Genomic DNA, 24,531 nt, shown 5'->3' with positions numbered 1-24,531 from the left:
AACTCCCTCTGGCACACACAACTCCCTCTGGCACACACAACTCCCTCTGGAACACAACTCCCTCTGGAACACACAACTCCCTCTGGCACACACAACTCCCTCTTGCACACACAACTCCCTCTGGCACACACAACTCCCTCTGGAACACACAACTCCCTCTGGAACACACAACTCCCTCTGGAACACACAACTCCCTCTGGCACACACAACTCCCTCTGGCACACACAACTCCCTCTGGAACACAACTCCCTCTGGAACACACAACTCCCTCTGGAACACACAACTCCCTCTGGCACACACAACTCCCTCTGGAACACACAACTCCCTCTGGAACACACAACTCCCTCTGGAACACAACTCCCTCTGGAACACACAACTCCCTCTGGAACACACAACTCCCTCTGGAACACAACTCCCTCTGGAACACACACAACTCCCTCTGGAACACACAACTCCCTCTGGAACACACAACTCCCTCTGGCACACACAACTCCCTCTGGAACACACAACTCCCTCTGGAACACACAACTCCCTCTGGAACACACAACTCCCTCTGGAACACACAACTCCCTCTGGAACACAACTCCCTCTGGAACACACAACTCCCTCTGGAACACAACTCCCTCCGGAACACACAACTCCCTCTGGAACACAACTCCCTCTGGAACACACAACTCCCTCTGGCACACACAACTCCCTCTGGCACACACAACTCCCTCTGGAACACACAACTCCCTCTGGAACACAACTCCCTCCGGAACACACAACTCCCTCTGGAACACAACTCCCTCTGGAACACACAACTCCCTCTGGAACACACAACTCCCTCTGGAACACACAACTCCCTCTGGAACACACAACTCCCTCTGGAACACAACTCCCTCTGGAACACACAACTCCCTCTGGAACACACAACTCCCTCTGGAACACACAACTCCCTCTGGAACACACAACTCCCTCTGGCACACAACTCCCTCTGGAACACAACTCCCTCTGGAACACACAACTCCCTCTGGAACACACAACTCCCTCTGGAACACAACTCCCTCTGGAACACACACAACTCCCTCTGGAACACACAACTCCCTCTGGAACACACAACTCCCTCTGGCACACACAACTCCCTCTGGAACACACAACTCCCTCTGGAACACACAACTCCCTCTGGAACACAACTCCCTCCGGAACACACAACTCCCTCTGGAACACAACTCCCTCTGGAACACACAACTCCCTCTGGAACACACAACTCCCTCTGGAACACACAACTCCCTCTGGAACACACAACTCCCTCTGGAACACAACTCCCTCTGGAACACACAACTCCCTCTGGAACACACAACTCCCTCTGGAACACACAACTCCCTCTGGAACACACAACTCCCTCTGGAACACAACTCCCTCTGGAACACACAACTCCCTCTGGAACACAACTCCCTCCGGAACACACAACTCCCTCTGGAACACAACTCCCTCTGGAACACACAACTCCCTCTGGCACACACAACTCCCTCTGGCACACACAACTCCCTCTGGAACACACAACTCCCTCTGGAACACAACTCCCTCCGGAACACACAACTCCCTCTGGAACACAACTCCCTCTGGAACACACAACTCCCTCTGGAACACACAACTCCCTCTGGAACACACAACTCCCTCTGGAACACACAACTCCCTCTGGAACACAACTCCCTCTGGAACACACAACTCCCTCTGGAACACACAACTCCCTCTGGAACACACAACTCCCTCTGGAACACACAACTCCCTCTGGAACACACAACTCCCTCTGGAACACACAACTCCCTCTGGAACACACACTGCTTTGTGGTGATAGAAGGCCCCTTTTTATAGTAGGAGGCTCCTCCCCCAAATCAATTAGCAGGAAAAAAAAAACTTTCTCTTCAAATAGAAAGTAATAGAATAAATTCACAAAGATATTTTTTACATTTGTAGTGGTTTTAAGCAAAAAAGGGAAACAAATATTAATTTAACAAAAAAACTGTTACACGTGCACCCCACAAGTGACGCAATATAATAATGAATATGAAGTCTGCGGGGTTTGAGTTGGCCGGCCAAAATATTGAGAGGGCGATGGGAACAGGGAGAGTGTGCAAATTTGAGATAGAGAAATATGGTTTTGCAGCAATCAACTGTGCACCCATGACTGCAGCAATCAACTGTGCACCCATGACTGCAGCAATCGACTGTGCACCCATGACTGCAGCAATTGACTGTGCACCCATGACTGCAGCAATCCACTGTGCACCCATGACTGCAGCAATCGACTGTGCACCCATGACTGCAGCAAGCAACTGTGCACCCATAACTGCAGCAATCAACTGTGCACCCATGACTGCAGCAATCAACTGTGCACCCATGACTGCAGCAATCAACTGTGCACCCATGACTGCAGCAATCCACTGTGCACCCATGACTGCAGCAATCCACTGTGCACCCATGACTGCAGCAAGCAACTGTGCACCCATGACTGCAGCAAGCAACTGTGCACCCATGACTGCAGCAATCAACTGTGCACCCATGACTGCAGCAAGCAACTGTGCACCCATGACTGCAGCAATCGACTGTGCACCCATGACTGCAGCAATCAACTGTGCACCCATGACTGCAGCAATCGACTGTGCACCCATGACTGCAGCAAGCAACTGTGCACCCATGACTGCAGCAAGCAACTGTGCACCCATGACTGCAGCAAGCAACTGTGCACCCATGACTGCAGCAAGCAACTGTGCACCCATGACTGCAGCAAGCAACTGTGCACCCATGACTGCAGCAAGCAACTGTGCACCCATGACTGCAGCAATCGACTGTGCACCCATGACTGCAGCAAGCAACTGTGCACCCATGACTGCAGCAATCGACTGTGCACCCATGACTGCAGCAATCAACTGTGCACCCATGACTGCAGCAATCGACTGTGCACCCATGACTGCAGCAATCAACTGTGCACCCATGACTGCAGCAATCAACTGTGCACCCATGACTGCAGCAATCGACTGTGCACCCATGACTGCAGCAATCAACTGTGCACCCATGACTGCAGCAATCGACTGTGCACCCATGACTGCAGCAATCAACTGTGCACCCATGACTGCAGCAATCAACTGTGCACCCATGACTGCAGCAATCGACTGTGCACCCATGACTGCAGCAATTGACTGTGCACCCATGACTGCAGCAATCCACTGTGCACCCATGACTGCAGCAATCCACTGTGCACCCATGACTGCAGCAATCGACTGTGCACCCATGACTGCAGCAAGCAACTGTGCACCCATAACTGCAGCAATCAACTGTGCACCCATGACTGCAGCAATCAACTGTGCACCCATGACTGCAGCAAGCAACTGTGCACCCATGACTGCAGCAATCAACTGTGCACCCATGACTGCAGCAATCAACTGTGCACCCATGACTGCAGCAATCAACTGTGCACCCATGACTGCAGCAATCAACTGTGCACCCATGACTGCAGCAATCAACTGTGCACCCATGACTGCAGCAAGCAACTGTGCACCCATGACTGCAGCAATCAACTGTGCACCCATGACTGCAGCAATCAACTGTGCACCCATGACTGCAGCAATCAACTGTGCACCCATGACTGCAGCAATCAACTGTGCACCCATGACTGCAGGCAACTGTGCACCCATGACTGCAGCAAGCGACTGTGCACCCATGACTGCAGCAAGCAACTGTGCACCCATGACTGCAGCAATCAACTGTGCACCCATGACTGCAGCAAGCAACTGTGCACCCATGACTGCAGCAAGCAACTGTGCACCCATGACTGCAGCAAGCAACTGTGCACCCATGACTGCAGCAAGCAACTGTGCACCCATGACCGCTGCGAGGGGACAAGGATGGGCTATTGGGCAGGTAAGAGAACGGCAGGTTCAGGTATGTGTGTGTGTGTCATGTCTCCCTGGCCTCCCTGCACTGGCTGACCAAGCTACTTTGTCATAGATGCTAACAAAGATGAGAAAAGAAACAAATAGATATTATATCACCATAAGAAACTCATTTAAATGACATTTAAAGTTGGTAATGATAAACTTTATCATTCCTCACACAGGGACAAACATAAGAATGAAGTGGCCGTATTGAGCTTAAGCAGAATAATCTTTGAACAAAGCTTTAAACACAGAGATAAAGACGGCTGATTTATACTGGTTAAAGGAACTATTAAGTGAAATATTTTTATACTGATAAATTTACACCCAGGAAGTGGCCTCACTTCTATACTTAAGATTTTATTGCCAACCACTCTGTGGGAACCCTTGTCTCGAATCTATACAAATAAATTGTGCAAATCAATGCATAACAGAAAGTTAATGGATATCTGCAGAGAGATGAATCCTAATGTCCGCCAATATATGCTTCGCATTTTTCTCTTTTTTCCCTTTTAAGAATGTTTTGACCCGAAAGGCTTTGTCGGAGTCTAATAAACTACTTTTTATCTTCAATAAAGATAGGTCAAAACATCAATGTAGATTTAAAAACATATTTAAAAAAATGTAATGCTAACCAACTCAATGACCCTCAGTTAAAAAAAAACAGTAAAATTAAATCCAGAATTAGAGGAAAATGCATTTTCTGGGATGAAGCAAAGGCAGTTTTGAGAGGCAAAATAATGACTATCGCCTACAGAACAAATGAAAGCTTTTGGAAGCTAAACATGCCGAAAACAAGAACCCTCAAATGCTACAGGAAATTAAAAGGTGAAATTAATTACCTGACCTCACAAGAAATAAAACAATAACATACTTTCAATAAAAAAATATGTATTATGAAAGTTGCTGTGTATAAAGCTCTAAAAGACACACTTACTTCTCTACTTTAATCAACTTTTAACTGGGCCCTTACAAAAGGTATGATCCCTCTGAGTTGGAAGGAAGACATCATATCCTTAATAGCAATAGAAGAAACGGATTGACTGTACCTTATATATTCCAATCTCCATTCTGAACGTGGACAAATGGAACAAATACTTCCAAATGGAATTCATAAAGATCAGACAGGATTTTTTAACGAATGAAAAACCCAAGGGAAAAAGGCCATCACAAAAAATAGATGACACAAATTGCGCTGACGATCAAAGACTGGACCGACATTATCATTGACAGGGAAAATGGACTTAATTTGAAAATTGACTTAATTTGAAAATTGACAAAAATGACTGACTTTGGACTAAATGGAATTCTTATTTTGGCCTTAATTTTCTTTCTTTTTTAATTGATTGCATTTATTTCTCTCTGGTCTTGTTCAATTTCTTGTTTTTGTGGATGTTTAAGATTTTTAAAATGGAAAAAAAAATGTAAATAACACGCGCACAAAAAAATATCCAAGTCATGTTCCCATTGTTAAGATAAATTCATGAAAATGCACCGTAACAGAGCACAAATAAGTACAAAAGGGTTTACAATGCCTCACACCTTTTTAGGGAGAAGTGAAAAATGCACTCCAGCATGACAGTTTTAACACACCAATAAACTGGAATTACTTTGTCGTAATAAACGGCTAAATTGATGAGATGTTATTTTTACCTCACTTAAAAAAGCTGTATGTTGAGTTTTAAACTTTTATAGCCCTTTTACTGTCTATAACCTGAAGCCAAATTGTAGGTTATCTATTTTTTGGACTTTTTGGACCAAATTATATCTATTTATTTATTTATTTAGCTCTTTCTTTGTCTCCTTGTCTCTTCTTATTGACTTTTAGCCACGTGCCAGATTATGATTTAAATGAACAAAAGACCTTATAAGACTAGCTAAAATATGAAAAAAGTTACATGAAAAGATTCACACATCTCTAATCAGACGTGTACAAGAGATAAGACACGTCTGTTAACATATTTGGCAGGTCTTTACTTTTTTCATGACTTTTATTATTATTATTTCAGCAAACTTTATAGTAAATTTGAAAAGAAGCATGACATTTCTTATATAAAAAAAAAGAAATACAAGAGCACAGATACAATGTAATAAAATATGAACAACGGCTCCCTCGTCTGCTTGTCCCTGCAGACTCACTTATGTTCATTATTGTGTCCTGCTCTTGTCACACAGTCACATTTTGTATTAGTCCTCTCTCCTGTCTTCAGTGCATGTCTTCTGCTTGTCCTCCCTGTGCTTGTGTCTCTGTACTGCTGGTGCCGGTGGTGCTGCCATTGTTGTATGTCCCGGGGGTTCCCTTCGGGGTCTAATCCAGGCTGACGCTGAGTGACGGGCCAAAAGGACTGCTCTAAGATCCAAGGAGCGAGGGATGAGCCGCTGCTGCTCCCCCTGCGCTCTGTCGGAGGCAACATCCAGGCTAATACACGTCTACAATACTATACCCGGTGTGTGACTGGATTTTTTGTGGATGTTTAAGATTTTTAAAATGGAAAAAAAATGTAAATAACACACGCAGAAAAAATATCCAATATCCAAGTCGTGTTCCCATTAATAAATTCATGGAAATGCACCGTAACAGAGCAGAAATAAGTACAAAAGGGTTTACAATGCTACATGTCTACAAAACTATACCCGGTGTGTGGCTGGATATTTTGGAATGTATAATCTTTTGCTGACTTCAAATAACATGTTCTTTCTTTTATGGATGGCAAGATAAATTGATTATTTGGCTTTTACAATTCTCTTTGTTTTCTCTCTGCACTACATATGTAAATTAACCTGTAAATGTTGTGTACACAGCAAGCCTAGTTTTATTTTGATCCTATAGTAGATTGAATTTTTTTCTTTTCTTTAATGCATTAATGCTTTTTTATTTATGTTCCTATGTTGTGAATTTTGTTCATTGGCAATGGCAATAAACCTTTCCTGATTCTGGGTTATGTTTGTATAATGTGCAAAGCAAATGAAGGTGGATTCAAGTATTTCTTCCATATTTGATTATTTCGTTCAGTGCATTCACTTCTCTTTTTGTCATCTATAGGAGTTGTTCTAGAGCTTCTATTCCTCTACAAATATCACAGTTACGTATTGGACTATAAGTGGATTGGCTTGATTTCCAAGATCTGCTAAACATGGAACGCTGCTTTCATATGGTGTCAGACAAATCAACTCTCCAAGCGGAACTTGCACAGGAACATCACCAATTTGTCTGCTCAAGTCGTAAGAATGGGAATTCTGGAAGCCGTGCTGTTTGTGATGTCAGAGTCGTTTGATGTGTGGAAGTCCAAACAGAGCTCGCAACAAACAAGAGAGATTTTAAGATATTAAGTGAAAAGGATGCTTTGAAAAACGACTGCTAAAATATTGAGTCGCACACAGAGAGGGTTTGTCAGCATCCAACCAAAAGCACATGAACGCTCACAGGTGAACGAGCGATGTCCTCGGAGAACGTTGAAGTCCTTTACATATGTTATTTTATTCCGGGGTCTTCTACCAATGCCTCACTTTACCCTCGGATGGATTCTGCGCAGTGCAATCTTGATATTTCAGGACTGAGATTACCAAAGTTCATGTGTTTTGGGGTAAAAAAACAAAACAACACCCAAACACCGGCTAAAACCATTCTTTTGAGAATGTAGGTGAAAAGAAAAAAAGATTCCAAATGTGAAATGCGGGTAAAAGTCAGGTGTTGTATGTGTGGGAATTGTCATCACTGATCCTCAATCTGTAATTTGGAAGTGAACTGTGTGTGAAAGAACAAGCCTGCTTTAAACAAAGAAGTGTTTCTTATGCTATCATAGATTTATTTTTTCTCTTAACTTGGCAGGGCTGTTTGGACATGTTTTTCCTTTAGAATCTGAAAATAGCATTTGCGCCATGTAATTGTCAAATTACTTTTGATAGCATGGCATAATATCGGTATAAAGAATGACCCCAGGTGAGAGGAAAGTGATTTAAGCTGCTGTATGTGATGCCTTCTATGGATTATATAAGTGTCCCAAGGTATCAGTGTTCCAAAGCCGAGCACAATTGACTTAGTACAAAGGAGTTCTCCAAACGAAATCACAGAAAGAAACAGCCAGAAGCGACTCATAAAGAGCAGAAGAACAGAACTGTATTCCTCAAAAGGGTTGAGAGTTGCGGAATGTAACTGAAGATTTATGTGTCCACGGGCTCAAGGGCAGGTCAAAGATGTGAATCACTTGGTCAGTCAGGATGTCTGTTTGCACAAATATTGGACATGCAAAGATGTTTAACCATGAAACTAGAATATTTTGTATTATTGTGCATTTGTTTTTGTACATTTATGTGTAATATGTCAGATCAACATTTAACCCTGACAATAAGCCTACTCAGAGAGGCATTGGAATTGATGTGTTTGAGTAATCCTGTATTGTCCTGCTGCATGCAAGTCCTCAGAAACATGCCATTATCACCTGCCCCCTACCCACACCCACACGGCTGTGTACATTTATCCAAAATGTTCAGACTCCAGGTCATACATTTTTGCTTAGTGTAGTGAGTTTGACTCTCGACTGCGACACGTTTCTGCATGTCCACCCGTCTCTCTTATCTCCCATTTCACACTGTACTTTCCTGTCAATAAAGCCTAGGGCAACAAAATATAAAAAAAATAATTACATAAATAAAACTTGAAGACTGTGTGACATCTCAGATCTGCAGTTTTGAAGTCTGTGGACAATGAATTATTATCAAGCCATGTTTTGATTAATTCTCTCCAAATTGTAAGGGTTCTCCAGTTGCTCCAAATGATTCAGCCGTTGGGCTTCATATTGTACAGCAACGCTCTGATTTGAGCTGAAATAAAGTAATTTTTCAGACAAGGTTAGTTTTCTTTTGATAGTTGAAGAGTTTTGAACCATATAGGTTTTTTGAATTGCCATACAAATCTTGAGATGTTTTTAGTCCACTTCACGAACAGGCGGTTGGGGGTGGAAAGAGTTTGGAATTGATTAAAAAAAAAAAAATGTTTCAATCCTTTGACTTAGACTTAAGTATGGGATACGGGATATTTTTAATATACTATAAATATACTTTTTATGATTTTTCTCCAAAATTGTTTGATAGATCTCCACACCTAATTATCTAAGAGATTCGCCATTTGAATGGACAAGTTTTTGTAAGGTCAAAGTTTTTTTGTTTTCTTTTGTACATTTAATTAATATCTAGACATTGGATCTTTTTTTTTTGATAAATGCATCATTGGCTATGGAAATGTCTGGTTTGGTCAGACATCATCATCTATGTAGCAGGCAATTTTATGTCCCAATCGATTGTAACACCATGAATTGTTTTTGATTGTCTAATATAATGGGCCAAAGGTTCCAAGTACCAAGCAACTAGGAGGGGGGACCAGGCACAATCCTGTCTCACCCCCTTTCCAGAAACAGTCACAAATGTCTGGCTGCAGATCTTAATCCAGAGTCCCCTATCCCGCAGACCTTAACCAGGAGGAACCGGAAGAACACAAAGTAAACACACTTAAAGGTGGAATGGACGATTTTTTTTCAGCAATTTTTTTATCATATTTCCTCGTGGCGTGGACAAATCATTTGTCCTGTCACGTATCAATCATAAAACGCACCTATCGCTCACCTGCAGCCGCGTGCTGTTCGTACCCACGTTTCCGCGTGCCTAAGCGCATGGATCTATCATAATATAGTTCCCTCAGTGTATGGGACAAAATGAAGACGGAGAAAGACAGTTCGAGCTGACGCAGAAGTGGACAGAAATCTACGGGAGACGAGAGATGCGATGCGCTCCGTTGCGCTAATAAACAAACGCACGTGTGTGTTGTATCAGTCCGCACGGGGGAGTGCGCATGCGCACTTCCGCCTGCGTTCTCAAATCGCCGAAAAATCGTCCATACCGCCTTTAATGCAAATATATGTAAGAACTCCCATTCTTTTCTTGCAAATCATTTTGCTTTTTTCCCCTTTTTTCTTTTTTGCTGAGGCTATGGCTATTATTTTTCCTCTCAAAACTGCTTTGGAAGCATCCCAGAGGATGGGCGGGAAGTTTCCCCATAATCGTTTTCCCCAGATAAGTCATTGGACTTGAAAGCAGGCATTGAACCTCCACAGTGTGTTTTTTCATCTTTCCTCCAAATCTAGAAAGGTAGATAGGAGCATGATTACTTAAGTCTATTGTGCCAATATCTGCGTCAGTGATTTTAGATCTGTTTGAAGATAAATAAGTAGTCTATTCTGTAATAGATTGTATGTGGATTCGAAAAGTTGTTATACTGGCGTGAACTAGGGTTCATCTCCCTCCAGGCGTCAATCAGTCCTATATTCTTTATTCATTCACAGAACTCCTTATTTATTGTCCCTCATTTGCCTCTTGAGTTTGACACCTCTAATATAGGTTGAATGCTAACACACATACACATTAAAAACCTTTCCATGAATAGTTCCTTTAACCAGTACATATCTGCCTTCTTTGTGTTTACATTCAAAAGTTTGTTCAAAAGCTATTCAGCTTGAAACCATTATTGCAACTCCCCTCTTGTGATAAGATAAGAGTCCCTTTATTTGTCCCATGGGGAAATTCCAGTGTTGCAAAACAGATTAGGCACAGAAACACAGATTTGGAGCAAAAGTGGAATAATAAAAACATATACCTTACTAAAACATAATACTTCAATCTGGTATATATATATAAGCAGAGCAAAACATGTACATACAAATAATAGTACAATTACACACCCATTTTACCCATCTCTTATTCATCTTTTCTGGGATTATGTGGGTGAAAATGGTTTTAAAACACATTTCTGGAGCTGTCTGTCTAGCTCGTCACCATAACTGGAAGTCCGTGGCGTTTTACATTTTGATCATTGTGTAACACTAAATACCCCCAAAATTCACATCTTCTTTGAGAGAAAGCCCAAAAGTCTCTGACTGGACGAGACTTAAGATAAGATATTCCTTTATTGTCCACACATGGGGAAATTTCATCGTTGCAACACAGGTAGACACAGAGGAAAAGAACAGATCACTTATAGGAAGTTTGAAAAACACTCTCAATAGAAGAACTCTTATAAACACAAACTCCTATAGACAAAACCTCCCATTTCCCAACAAGGGATGAGGGGAAAAATAATAAAGATAAAAATAAATAAATAAATACCATTGCATGTGATCACGACAGTAATTGCACATGAATATGTGCACTTGCTGATCATCTTCTCCAAACAAGCCCTAAAACAGCTGTTTGCAACAAAGTTCTGCTGCTCGTGTCCTGAAGCAGGAAGTACCATCACATTAGTCCTGTTCTCAGGTCCCTGGCCTGGCTTCCTGTGGCTCAGAGAATAGACTTTAAAGCAGCTTTATACATAAGTATACATAAATATAAGTATTCAAGGGACTCTGAGGACCTCAGAGACCGGCCTCCTGAGTCAAAACCAAATATGGAGCGTCTCAGTTTTATGGAGCTAAAATCATTGTACAACAAACGTTTGAATTTAGGCTCAAAACGGTTCTGCTTCGCTGTGGCAAAGACGTAAAGAGGTAATTATACCAGTATTTTACTATTTTAAATATATTTGAATCTCATGATTTATGCTTTAATTTTTTTACTTGTGATTTATATTTTGTATTGGAATTTTTTTGAGTTTTATGATTGTAAAGCACTTTGGGTTACTTTTTGTATAACTTGAGTGCTACAAATACATTTTGATTGATTGAAAGAGCCACTGTTCTTGATAAGGCATAATGTTGACAGTCGTGCTGTAAAAAACAGTTTATCTATTTATTTGAGCTTGTTTCATTATTTATAGACACACTACAACTAAAGTACACCTCCCACAGTACATTAAAAATAGAGTTTGTATGACAACGTTGCCGCTTGAGGTTGGACTCAAAAACCTTTTTTAAATGACATCCAGAGCCAGGAAACACACTCTCTTTGGGGTAATTCTAGGCACAAGAGTGACTCAACAAAGACTGCTTTTTCCGGCGTTTAAACTTTCACGGAGAACGTGTTGCTTCACATATTAAAAACTCAATAAAACATCTCATTGAAGAATTCACAAAAATAACCCTTCAGAAAGACTGAGTTCCTAAGTAATGTATTATGTTGTATTTGCTCATATGAGAATAAAACTAAACAGGAAGAGTGTTCCACTGGGCAGTACAGCACGAGCTTTTAACCGAGCACAATTGGCTCTCAAGAGACACAATTTATTCCCAGGCCAAAACACACCCTGATAGAACTGCTGACAAAGAGGACCAAATCTACACTTTTTCAGGACAGAACTGTAGCTTAGTTTATAGTATCACTTGAATTGCACGTTTGTTTGTGTTGTCGAGTAGCGTACGTAACCTGAGATGCTCGATACAGACTTGTTCTTTAACATCTTCAGTGTTTATTTTAAAGTGTAATATGTATGTTTTTTGTGGGGGGATTTGTAATCTGATCTAAAATCTTATTACTTCCTCCATGTATAAACAAACACAATTTAGCTTCTGATTTACGACGTCTTCATTTGCTTTTCCAATGGGCCGCTGACACTTTTCACCTTTGATCCATCAGAGGGCCTGTCCCAACACAACAGTTCAAATCAAATCAGATGAATTTACAGTGGTAGAAGCGTGGCATTAATTAACATATGCGCCGGCTACATATGGGGCTTTTTTTGAACTGTGGCTCCCATTAAGTGAATTATTGTCTGTCAGCAGCAGCGGCACTTGTACTGTTCTAATTCAATCAGATATGGAAAGTGTTGCCGTAATGAGATTGTGTAAACTGGATTAGGCGTTGTTGACGGGACATTGCGGCGTGTTAAGGTTGCTCGGTGTGACAGTCGACTGGCACAAGGTTGTCACGTCCTCAAACAAGTCCTCCATGATATGTGCTGAGTCACTGTGTAACACTAGGACTGGACAGAGCGGTGTGGACAACTCAATGTCCAGGGTCGTTGTAATTTCTTCACTTTGGCAGTGTCTCGTCGTGTCAACTTTGGAGATTGAGAGTTTACAATGGTTTTACAGGGGGATAAAGTTAGAAAATGTCATGAATGTACATCCAACCCATGATAAAGGTCCATTTCAAGAGGGGATACTATGATTTATGATTTATTATGATGGAAATCCCAGAAGAAACCTTAACACAAATACAAAATGTACACAAAATGATGATATAGCCTGAATGTGTTTACTTTTTCAATCGCTCCAAAACAAACTCTTCAACTGTGCTTTTCATTGCGCTTCAGGATTTCGAAGTTTTTCTACCTGTCTCCGTCCTATTTAACCACAGCAACAGCACTCAGCGCAAACATGCACTAAACTCTCTGGATATCTGCCATCAATATTACATGATCTCCATCTACGATCAGCCACAGCAAAGCCACTCAGCAGATGCAGCTGAGTGCACAGGTTTCTGCTATGTTTAGATCGCGAAAGGAAAAGTCCAGCAGGATTTAACTTTGATCTGGGCCATAGCATCAGATAATAGCAACATGCTTTTAAGAGTAGATTAGCAGAACTACAAATCAAGGAAATAAATTGTTGCGATAGATTTTCTATTCCTTCTGTGTATTATTTATCACAGAAGTGCCCGTGGAAAACTGCAATCTATAACTAAAATGAAAAATCGTAGAATTCAACTTCTGCGACTGCTCCTTTTTTAATCAAAGGTCACCACCGGAAAGAGTGTGTGAGCAGGTGTAATGTTACCCAGGAACGAGAGCATGCGCCGATGCACTGAAGATGAACGCCCAAAGGTCTATAAATGGTGAAAAAATGCTCTATAAAGCGTGCATATGTACAAAAATGTTACATACAGGACTTTCCACTTTATATTTGTGATCTATATAAAAATAAAACATTTAAACTTTGTGCACCGTGGCTTGCAGAGAAGAAGAAGACAGTTTGTGCTCAGAGAGATGAGAAATGAGCAGGTTTTGTGTTTTGGTCAATGCTAGTAAAAAATCCATGTCAAGTTTTCTTAGATAATCCTGAAACACTGAGAGAAAAGAAGTGCAGAAAAGTGACAAGAGAGATGTTTCTTACTGGCTTTACCTTTTTTCTCTTATTCACACCTACACCCGCAGAAACTCAATTTCTCAGAGTTCCCCTGGTGCAGGAACTCTGTGAGTGATGCTAATAGGCTATATTAACCTTATCCAAGCCGCAGAGCATTAGCTAAACTGTTCAGTCTCATCCCTCACACATATTTGATTATCTGCCATCACTTCTTCATTTGATTGTCACAGACCAGATCGTTCTTGCATGCTTATATATTTAAAGGTGCACTATGTAACGTTGGTTTAAAGGTGCACTATGTAACGTTGGTTTAAAGGTGCACTATGTAACGTTGGTTTAAAGGTGCACTATGTAACGTTGGTTTAAAGGTGCACTATGTAACGTTGGTTTAAAGGTGCACTATGTAACGTTGGTTTAAAGGTGCACTATGTAACGTTGGTTTAAAGGTGCACTATGTAACGTTGGTTTAAAGGTGCACTATGTAACGGTTTGTTGGAGGCAAGGCCAACTGTTCATCTCCATGGATACTCTTCTCAGAATGTACGGCCTTAAATTCTATACAGCAACATCTTGCATGGAGACAAGCAGGTGACACCTTCCGGCCAAGTTACAGGTCAGATCTGTGGAGAGGCGACACACTCACAGTAAGAATGTATTTTCAGTGTGTAAAGTCATTTCCATCGCTTGTATCCGTGATCTTGTCCTTTGGGTCATTACCAAAAGAGTTTTTTTTATTGGACATTTTAGTATTCGCAGCTACGTTGTTGTTGTTTGGCCGAATGAAAGTTACGGAATAAAAATTGCAGATGAGAGCTGTAAGGTATGTGTGACTAATGCAAAAAAGGCATTCCATATAAGATGATAATGTATTAGATAAAATTAATTAAATTAAACTAAAACTAGTGAAAAACCCTTCCTGGTTCTAGGTTCCAATGGAGCTGGGCCGGCAGGTGCAGCAGGGACTTTCCTCTCGTGTGAGTTGATCTCCTCTCTGGTCCTCCATGTCTCTTGGCTCCTCCTCTGGGCAAAAATATATTTAAAAAAATATGTAATTGAATAAATGCAAGATGTTAAACTGTGTAAAATTCCAGGAAACGCAATAATATTTCCATGTTGACAAGCAGATGGCGGACCCTTCCTCAAAAAGTGACATAGTGCACCTTTAAATTCTAAATATATTACGGTGTGGAATATAACCTCAGCACACAAAAAAGCAAAGAAACAGGCAGAAGGGAAAAAATGTATAACTAATAAAAAATAGCACTTGAAGCAGGAAATATATGAGTGGGTTAGCAAATATTATCAAAAGAGACGTAATGAATAACCTGAATAATAATAATAGGATATGCTGTGTGTAGATCTATGTGGAGCTTGTTTGGCTCTCTGCTTCTGTGTGTGTTCATATTGCATTCTCCTGTGATCAATAATAAAACCACTGCTGACATATTAAACCTGTGCATTGACTTGTACTTCTACTGCTTTTCAAATACTGTATACTTCAAACTCATCGTGATACATGTGGCATCGACTGGTGCTGTGCTCGTGTCTTTGTCTTTCCAGCAGCGGACACTTAAAGGGGACATATTAAGAGCCTTTGAACATAATGACTGTGCTCATCATTATTAACCTATTCAATGGTTTATCTTTGATTGATTAACGAGTGTTTGAGTGACGCTGTGTTGTCCTGCATTTGAGCCTTGAGCGCTTTGTGTTTTCATCTGAAGAGGTCTGTAATCACTATGAGCAGTTTATTAAGCAGATCAATATCACGCTTTGCAATGAACAAAATCTAAAATGATGACCGATGTATCTTATAATTTAAGTTCACACTTGTGTTATTTGTTTCTAAATTGAGTCCATTTTAGTCCTGATCGAGTCCTGGTTTAGTTTGGGGTTTAGTCCTGACCCTTTGTCCCTCTGTACCTCAGTACCGCAGAACCTAACCTCAGTACCGCAGAACCTAACCTCAGTACCGCAGAACCTAACCTCAGTACCGCAGAACCTAACCTCAGTACCGCAGAACCTAACCTCAGTACCGCAGTACCTCAGTACCGCAGAACCTAACCTCAGTACCGCAGAACCTAACCTCAGTACCGCAGTACCGCAGTACCGCAGTACCGCAGTACCGCAGTACCTCAGTACCTCAGTACCGCAGTACCTCTGTACAGCAGTACCTCTGTACAGCAGTACCTCTGTACCTCAGTACCGCAGTACCTCTGTACCTCAGTACCACAGTACCGCAGTACCTCAGTACCTCAGTACCTCAGTACCTCAGTACCGCAGTACCTCAGTACCGCAGTACCTCTGTACAGCAGTACCTCTGTACCTCAGTACCGCAGTACCTCTGTACAGCAGTACCTCTGTACAGCAGTACCTCTGTACCTCAGTACCGCAGTACCTCTGTACCTCAGTACCACAGTACCGCAGTACCTCAGTACCTCAGTACCTCAGTACCTCAGTACCGCAGTACCTCAGTACCGCAGTACCTCTGTACAGCAGTACCTCTGTACCTCAGTACCGCAGTACCGCAGTACCTCAGTACCTCAGTACCGCAGTACCTCTGTACAGCAGTACCTCAGTACCACAGTACCGCAGTACCTCAGTACCTCAGTACCTCTGTACAGCAGTACCTCTGTACCTCAATACCGCAGTACCTCAGTACCTCAGTACCTCTGTACCGCAGTACCTCAGTACCTCAGTACCTCAGTACCGCAGTACCTCAGTACCTCAGTACCGCAGTACCGCAGTACCTCAGTACAAAGAGCACAGGGGCTCGGGGTCAGTTCATGGTCAGGCTTTGTCCAAACCTATATCTTTTAACAAAGAATAAACCTCATTCTATTTCATAACTCACCAAGGTTCGAAAATGAATCATTATTATTAAAATATATATAAACGTATATTCTACAGCATAAGTGAAAAAATGTGACGTAATTTATTTTGTGTACAATTTTGCATCATTCATTTTGATTTGATCTATAGGTATGTGGCCAATGCCTGATCTCGCTAAGCTCTCGGAAGCTAAGCAGGACAGGGCCTGGTGGGGCGCTGGAGGAAATATTCTTGTGTCCTTTTGCAAGACACTCACTCACATTGCCTAGCCAGGCACTTTGAGTGCTTTGAAGGTAAAAAAATTGCTATATAAATACACTACAATAATAATAATTATTATTAATACTAATAATTACCATTATTGTTATGATTATTATTATTATTAATATTATTGTTAATAATCGTCATAATAATAATTATGATGATTATTAATAATAATATTGTTATATTTATATTAGACTGATTTTAACAACAAAGGAAATTCAAATGGTGCATCTTTCTGATGCTCAACATGAAGCTAATGATGGTCCAGATTTTTTTAAATAATTAATTTAATCAATTTTTAAATTAGCTTTTTTAGTATCTGATCATCAAACAAGGGAATGTAGAGTGACATAAGAGATGAGTTATGTTTGTTGTAATGTAATCAGGTTTAAAATCAGGTCTGCTGTGTCCGAGGTGGATGTGATCTAACAGGAGGCGTCAGGAGAGGAGCAGGTGAAAAATAACCTGTCATCACTTCACACAAAAGTCCCTTCCCTCTCTCTCTTTGACCTCTGTCTCACCCTCCACACTCACTTTATGTCAATCTTATTCAGTCTTATTCAAATTCGAGAGTCAAATCTGTGTCAGGCTGTTTGGGGATTGAGCAATATCAATATTAGAGTTATATTATTATAGACTTTGAGCGAACTAAAGTAAAAAAACTAAATAATGAAATTTTTAAAAAAGAAACATAAAAAAATGTATTGACTTAAAAACTCTTAATTCATGTGTGTTATGAATAACTGTGTAATTAAAAATAAGTTATTTATTTTATTTAATTACTTAGGAGGAGATAGTAAAAGTATAAAGTGTAAACATGTTCAAACGTTCCCATTGGAAGAACATGGGAGGATTTTGTCATCACTACGGCTACATCGTAATAAATATGACATGGCTCTCATTGACCTTTTGATTAGCATGCCAAAAGAGAACTTTGTGCAAAATTTGTTAAATTTCAGAAGAACGAAATGTTGTGGTCCCCATTCAAAAGGCGATTTTTTTGAAATTCTTGGCAAAATGACAGACAGACACAGACCGTGACACTTATGTATAAGGAAGAAAACTTTGGACAACCTTCGATGGTCCACTCCTGAAGATGAGTCTCACAACGTTTTTGGTTAGTCGGGCTAATGCCCTAAGTGTCAAACATGCGCACCCGGCCCCCCAGACATTTTAATCTGACCCGCTTAGTGCGTTCAGCGCATGGGACGTTAGACTTTTTCTTCATTTATTACATTTTATCCACTATTTTATAAAAGGGAACTCTCAAGCTGCTTAATATGCTGTACATAAAAATAAAGCTGTAACCCTCTTCTTTCCAATCAAATCACTAAAAACTACCCTAAAATAGAATGAAAAATGAATAGAACTTTTATATAGACATTTTTGCTTTATTACAGTTCCCTTAAAATATTTTTTGGTGAATTTGCCTTCAGCTTTTAATGTCAAAAAGAGTCATCAAGTCCTTATTCCTGTTCCTGCTGCTGATGCATGAAGTCTTTCACCTGCTGCAGATTTGTGCAACAGTGTCCACATAGAACTATTACTAAGCTATATAATACTATGCATTTTTTTCTAGTTTTTATTTTTTTCTATTTTACTTTATGTTTGGCTCACAACCCATTCTGAGCGTCGTGTAATTAAGTTCAAGTTCATGTTCAAATGTCAGTGATTTTCCCATTGGAATAACATGGGAGATTTCTGTCATTGCTACAGCTGCGCGGTGACAGATATGACATGGGTCTCATTGACTTTTTTGATCAGAACACCAAAATGGAATTTCATGCCAAATTGGAATTTTATGCAGAATTTCATAAAATTTCGAAACATTTAAAATTTTGCTCCCCATATAAAATTAAATTTCACTCTGCGGGGGATGCTGTCACGCAACATTAATTAGTTTCACTTCAATTAGGTTTAGGGCGGAGGGTTTAACAACTGATTCAAATTTGACGCAATTTGGATTGTAAGCGCAAACGGCAGCAAATTTAAGATAAGTTTATTATCTTAAGTTCGGGAGCAGCACCACACCTACACTATTTAAGCATCCAGGTCACACACATCAGCGTTCAGGACTTCGTGCCCCTCCCTTCGACTCTCTTTTAATTATCATTCTAATTTATGTCCTAGATGGGGGTATCCAGGCCCAGGAGCCTACAGCCTTCTAATTTTAACAAATTTAACACCATTGTGTTCAGTTCATCATTTTGCACAAAACTTATATTCGTGCTGGGAAATAGGAAAGCCAGAAATACGCAAGTTTTAACACTCAAAAAAATTAAATTAAAATTGAATGAGTTCAAGAAGGAGCAAGGTGAGAACAAACCCGTACGAGTCCTTTCTCCTCTCGGCCTTTCCATCAGCACCAGCTCTGCAGCGTTACCAGGGCGACGATGTACGCGACGTGACTCGTGAGACCGCTGACTCGATCGCAAGAGTTCAAATGAAAGAAGAGTTAAACGTAACTTGTATTAATCCAACAGGAAGTTGAAGCGCGTGTGACAGGTTTTTAAGATAGACTAGTTTTGACTTTACTTGGTGTATATATATATATATATATATATATATATATATATATTATAGTTTTACACCAATCAAGCTGGTATTTGAAGAAAATGACAGGAAGTGACATCACACCAGGGACACTCATTCCAGTCAAAGTTTATGCAGATTTTACACAAAGACAAACAACTTTTTTGACTCTCTAAACATTAATTCAACAAAATAAAGTCACTCTCGTATATTTTTATTCGTCAAATTTAAAGAAATTGTGACATTAGATGATTTCCTAGTGTGATGTCATCAATTACAAACAGGAAGTGGAAGTATAAACCTAAAACATGTTCTATTCTGTGATAACATTTTAATAATTTTTAGCTACATTTAAATAAATAAAACGTAAGTGTATTTGAGTTCAATGAGTGCTCCAACCTGTAGGGGGCGCTTTAAACACGGGCTGTATTTACACGCAGGCAACAGAAGATCCTTGTCTGATTTCCGGCGTAATCGGATTATTGCGTTTCCACGTGAATAGCTGATGCGAGTGATTTGTCTGGATATAATATGTGAAACAAAGTGTAAAAGACATAAATGTCAGAGAAAATGTTACAGATTGAAAAGGTTTTGTTAGAATCTGTTGTGCTTTGTCTTCTGCACAAAAGTCACTGGAAACGTCCACAAACGAGGCGTCGCCGAGCGCTTTGGATGATCACAAACCAGAGCAACTGACGACCAAACAAAGGTGCAAATATAAGGACTTATGTCAGTTATTGATGAAAAGTATCAATGCTTTAGTATTTTTTTGACATAATGCCACTGTTTTTGTGATAAAAATGGTCTTTTCATGCGTGTTTATCAGAATCAGAAAAGGTTTATTGTCGTTGTCAATGAATTCACAAACATAAAACTTGTCCTGGTGATCGATGCAACATAAAACAATGAATAAGTCAAAAGAGAAACAATTTAAATCTGTTATGGGATAAGAATAACAATAAGCTATAGATAAAAAATAAGAATAAAAATAAAAAAATAGGCTTAATTAATTTACAGATGTAGAGCAGAAAGTGACAGAGTTTAAGAAGTGTTCATGAGTCCAACATCAGAGGGAAAGAAACTGTTCTTGTGGAGGGAGGTTCTGGTCCTGCCTGAGGGGAGTGGCCTCCTGACTGAGGGGAGTGGCCTCCTGCCTGAGGGGAGTGGCCTCTCAGCCGATCATGGGATAGAAAGAGCAGTGACACTTTCAGAGCCGTTTGAGGTTTGTCAAGACTGTGTTGCCATGGACACGTCAGTTATTTTAGAAGGAATAAATTAATATGCGCAGATAAATCTTTTAACCTTAAACAATATTCCTCTTCAAATACACACATAGTCATGCAGTACTACAAAGTATTTGGCTCAACATTGGATTAAACTAATGATTATTGGTCTGAACCCCAGAGTCACTTCTTCACTGTGGTGAGGACCAGAGGAGCAGAGTTAAGATCATAAGAGTTATGACGAGGATTTAAAAATGGAAACAGTTTCTCTTTGAAGCAGCAGCCGGTGAAGGAGTAGATGAGATCTGCAGAATCAGCATCATAAAAGGAGACCAGACCTTTGTCATAGTCCACAAACACACCGACCTTCTGAGGAGGACACTTCAGAGACAGAGGGACTGGAGGATCAGTACAGGCCTCGTACTTATCTGTGTTCTTCATAAAAAGGCACCAGTATCCATATTTACTGTTCAGAGCCTTATAGTTCTTTCTTTCTACAGACTCTTTGGCCACTCCTAAAGTCCATGCAGTCTTCCTTTTGACTTGAACCTCAAAGTAGAACTTCCCTGAAGAAAAACTTGGTTTTGTTAAAACATTGAAAAAAGAAAATCTCTGAGGACTGTCTGTGAAGATTCTGTCATCCGTGTGATGAACCTGCTTCAAATCTCTGGACACAAACAGTTTAACATGTGCAGTGTCTGGATCCAGAGTGAGATCCACAGCAAACTGTTTGATTGTCTTCAGTTTGGCCTTAGACACCTTCTTACGTTCTTCAGTGAAAGTCTCCTTTAGACTCTCCTCCAGCTCAGACAGAGCTCGGGCTGCAGTTCCCTCATACGTCTCTGTCTTCAGTGTCACACTGCTCCAGTCCTTCAGGCCTGTAGGGGGCGTCAGTTTAGTGCAGTGCTGGAGGAAGTGCAGGTGGTCTTCAGAGCGTTGGAGCTGCTCTGCCTCAGTGCTTCTCTGCTCCAGCTCACAGATCTCCTGCTGCAGCTGTAGGACCAGAGCTTCAGCCTGTTTCTGGCTCTGTCTCTGTCTCTCCTGGAGCTCTTGTATGAAGCGCTCTCGGCTCCTCTGAACAGACTCTATCAGAGCGGTGAAGGCCTGCAGCCCTGTGGCCGTCTCTGTGTCGACTGCTCTCTGACTGAGCTGCACTGAGCTCTGGACCTCCTGGATCTTCAGCCTCCTCTGCTCCACCATGTCCCTGCTCTGCTCCTGAGTCTGCTGCAGCGAGGCCTTTTTCCGGTCGAACTCTTCCTTCAGAGACACAAACTTATGAGACTGGTGCTCTAAAACAGTGCACATGGTACAGACGCAGCTGCGGTCGGTGCTGCAGAAGAGCTCCAGAGGTTTGTGGTGTTGGGGACACATCCTCTCCTCTATGTTCTCCACAGGCTGGGTCAGCTGGTGGCTCCTCAGCCTGGGCACGCTCAGATGAGGCTGAAGGTGCGTCTCACAGTACGAGGACAGACAGACCAGGCAGGACTTCAGAGCCTTCAGTTTGGGACTGGTGCAGTAATCACAGGACACTTCTCCAGGTCTGGACTCTGGTTCAGACCTACTTCCTGCTTCCTGTTTGAACTGAGAGACCATCTCTGAGAACAGCGTGTTCACTTTGAACTCTGGTTCGATGTGGAACAGCTCTTTACACAGAGGACACCTGCAGGGGGCGCTGGTGTCCCAGTGCTGGGAGAGGCAGCGTTTGCAGAAGTTGTGTCCACATGGAGTGGACACTGGTTCAGTGAAGAGATCCAGACAGATGGAGCACAGGAACTGGTCCTCAGACCTCAGAGCCGCCATTCTGACCCTGAGGACAGAGACATATTGGGTGAAAAAGTGTCTTTGCGTCATATGAAGCTGATAAACCTGTAAAATCCTACAGTCACTGTCTCGGAGCAGCTCAGATAATGAACAGAACGTAATGATGAGGGTTTGTAGTAAAAAGAAGGATGAATCCAAGAGTTCAATGATGGAACTCTCCACCTGTTTGTAGTCGGTTTGAGCTGACAGAGAAGTGGGCGGGGCCACTGTTCTGACCCTGGAAAAGCCAAAGTGAAACTAAACTCAACATGTTTTATGGACTGAACAGAACTTTTAGGTGCTGCCTGTGATTTACTCATGTCCTTAAAGTAAATACAGCGACACAAATGCATAACTCAGTAAAGAGTCGTAAGGGAAAAATCTATAAGATTTATTTGAAACAACTAAACATTTCTAACACAATTCTATCTTGATGATTGAAAACGTCACTTTAAAACTCCTGCATGTTGTTTCCAGTGTCAGTGTGAAACTGGCAAAGTGACGAGACCAGCAGAGCCTTAAAGTGACAGCGCCTGATATAAGAAAATGTCATGGAATCAGACATACACCGATGCTATTTCTTAACACATCGAGAACACAATTCAACTTAGAACATGAAACGACACAGAAATATCAGACATTTGTATGGCATGCATGGGAGAAAACGCCGGGACTGATCACACAGGCTGCGTAATCCTCCTGCGTCTCACCTCGTTTTTTCCCATGCTGGTTGGTTTTATTAGATATTCTGGAATAGGCGGGTCACATTTCTCATTGGTCAGCTTCACATCAAGGCACTTGTTTTACAGCTGGTATTTTTCCTAGAGATCAAGCCTTGGGTAAACATTACCCAAACTCCTCTGGGCTGTCACACCCCCCGTGGGGCAATTCTTTGCGACACCTTCACAAACAAATGCTGTCACACACCCGTTTTTCTCTGAGACTAATGATGTAGATAAAATATCACTATTATGCAGATAAAATACATCACAGAAATATAATCATATATTCACATTTTATCACAGAGAGAGAGAAAGGAAAGCTGTACTTTCAAAAGACTGACAAAAGAAGTATAATATTCTATCCTTGCATTGATAAAGTGGAGACACTTTTTACACCTGCATACAGTATTTGTGAGCGTAAAGACAGTAGCCTCCTCCATGTTCATGCATGTTTTACAAGAATCATTTCAGAACGTGTTTGTGGAGGTTTGAACTAAACAGAAAGCAGTTTGATTTAGTATTTCATGGTTTTACACTAAAGGGCAGCGTGCCTCTCTCTAACGCTCATACGCACTAATGGATCATAGAAATGTAGAACGACATCATCTAAACACTTTTGTGACTTTCTTGCGCTCATTCATGTTGTGTCCATGACGACGGCTGTACTCACCACAGTCACTGCACTCGTGAGGGTCCAGTCTGTTCTGAGCCGCTCGTGTGTCGACCTCTTGAGCTGACACGTCGTCTGTGTTTGAGGAAGTATGAGGATATAATGTCAAAGGAATGCAGTTCATCGAGCCTCGGCCGACACAGGGTGTGGTGCAGTGGAAAGAACACAGTGATGGTTAAAGTGACAGAGTTTAAGAAGTGTTCATGAGTCCAACATCAGAGGGAAAGAAACTGTTCTTGTGGAGGGACGTTCTGTGACCGGTGATGGTGGCTCCCACTTGAGGTCCTGGGTGATGGTGGCTCCCACTTGAGGTCCTGGGTGATGGTGGCTCCCACTTGAGGTCCTGGGTGATGGTGGCTCCCACTTGAGGTCCCGGGTGATGGTGGGGTCCCACTTGAGGTCCTGGGTGATGGTGGGGTCCCACTTGAGGTCCTGGGTGATGGTGGCTCCCACTTGAGGTCCTGGGTGATGGGGGGTCCCACTTGAGGTCCTGGGTGATGGTGGCTCCCACTTGAGGTCCTGGGTGATGGTGGCTCCCACTTGAGGTCCTGGGTGATGGTG

The 24,531-nt window shown here is 41.6% G+C and overlaps 1 protein-coding gene across 1 annotated transcript; it reads right to left on the bottom strand.

Annotated features, from left to right (window-relative positions):
* Nucleotides 1-20,938: 20,938 nt before the first annotated feature.
* On the bottom strand, nucleotides 20,939-24,045 carry LOC140349491 (E3 ubiquitin-protein ligase TRIM39-like). Its single transcript, XM_072435845.1, has 2 exons — nucleotides 23,971-24,045; nucleotides 20,939-22,585 (listed from the first exon to the last, which is right to left on the bottom strand). Exon 2 carries the CDS (start codon nucleotides 22,576-22,578, stop codon nucleotides 20,962-20,964), a length of 1,617 nt encoding a protein of 538 aa, XP_072291946.1. The 5' UTR covers nucleotides 22,579-22,585; nucleotides 23,971-24,045; the 3' UTR covers nucleotides 20,939-20,961.
* Nucleotides 24,046-24,531: the final 486 nt, after the last annotated feature.

Source organism: Eucyclogobius newberryi, unplaced genomic scaffold (assembly GCF_026437365.1).
Source record: "Eucyclogobius newberryi isolate DKJ021-1_F unplaced genomic scaffold, fEucNew1.0.hap1 SCAF_7, whole genome shotgun sequence".
Classification (NCBI taxonomy): domain Eukaryota; kingdom Metazoa; phylum Chordata; class Actinopteri; order Gobiiformes; family Gobiidae; genus Eucyclogobius; species Eucyclogobius newberryi.
This window is presented reverse-complemented; position numbering and strand designations above follow the sequence as displayed.

Bases quoted from the DNA above. Each gene is read 5' to 3' on its own strand.
- LOC140349491 (XM_072435845.1), bottom strand. From the start codon at position 22,578: ATGGCGGCTCTGAGGTCTGAGGACCAGTTCCTGTGCTCCATCTGTCTG.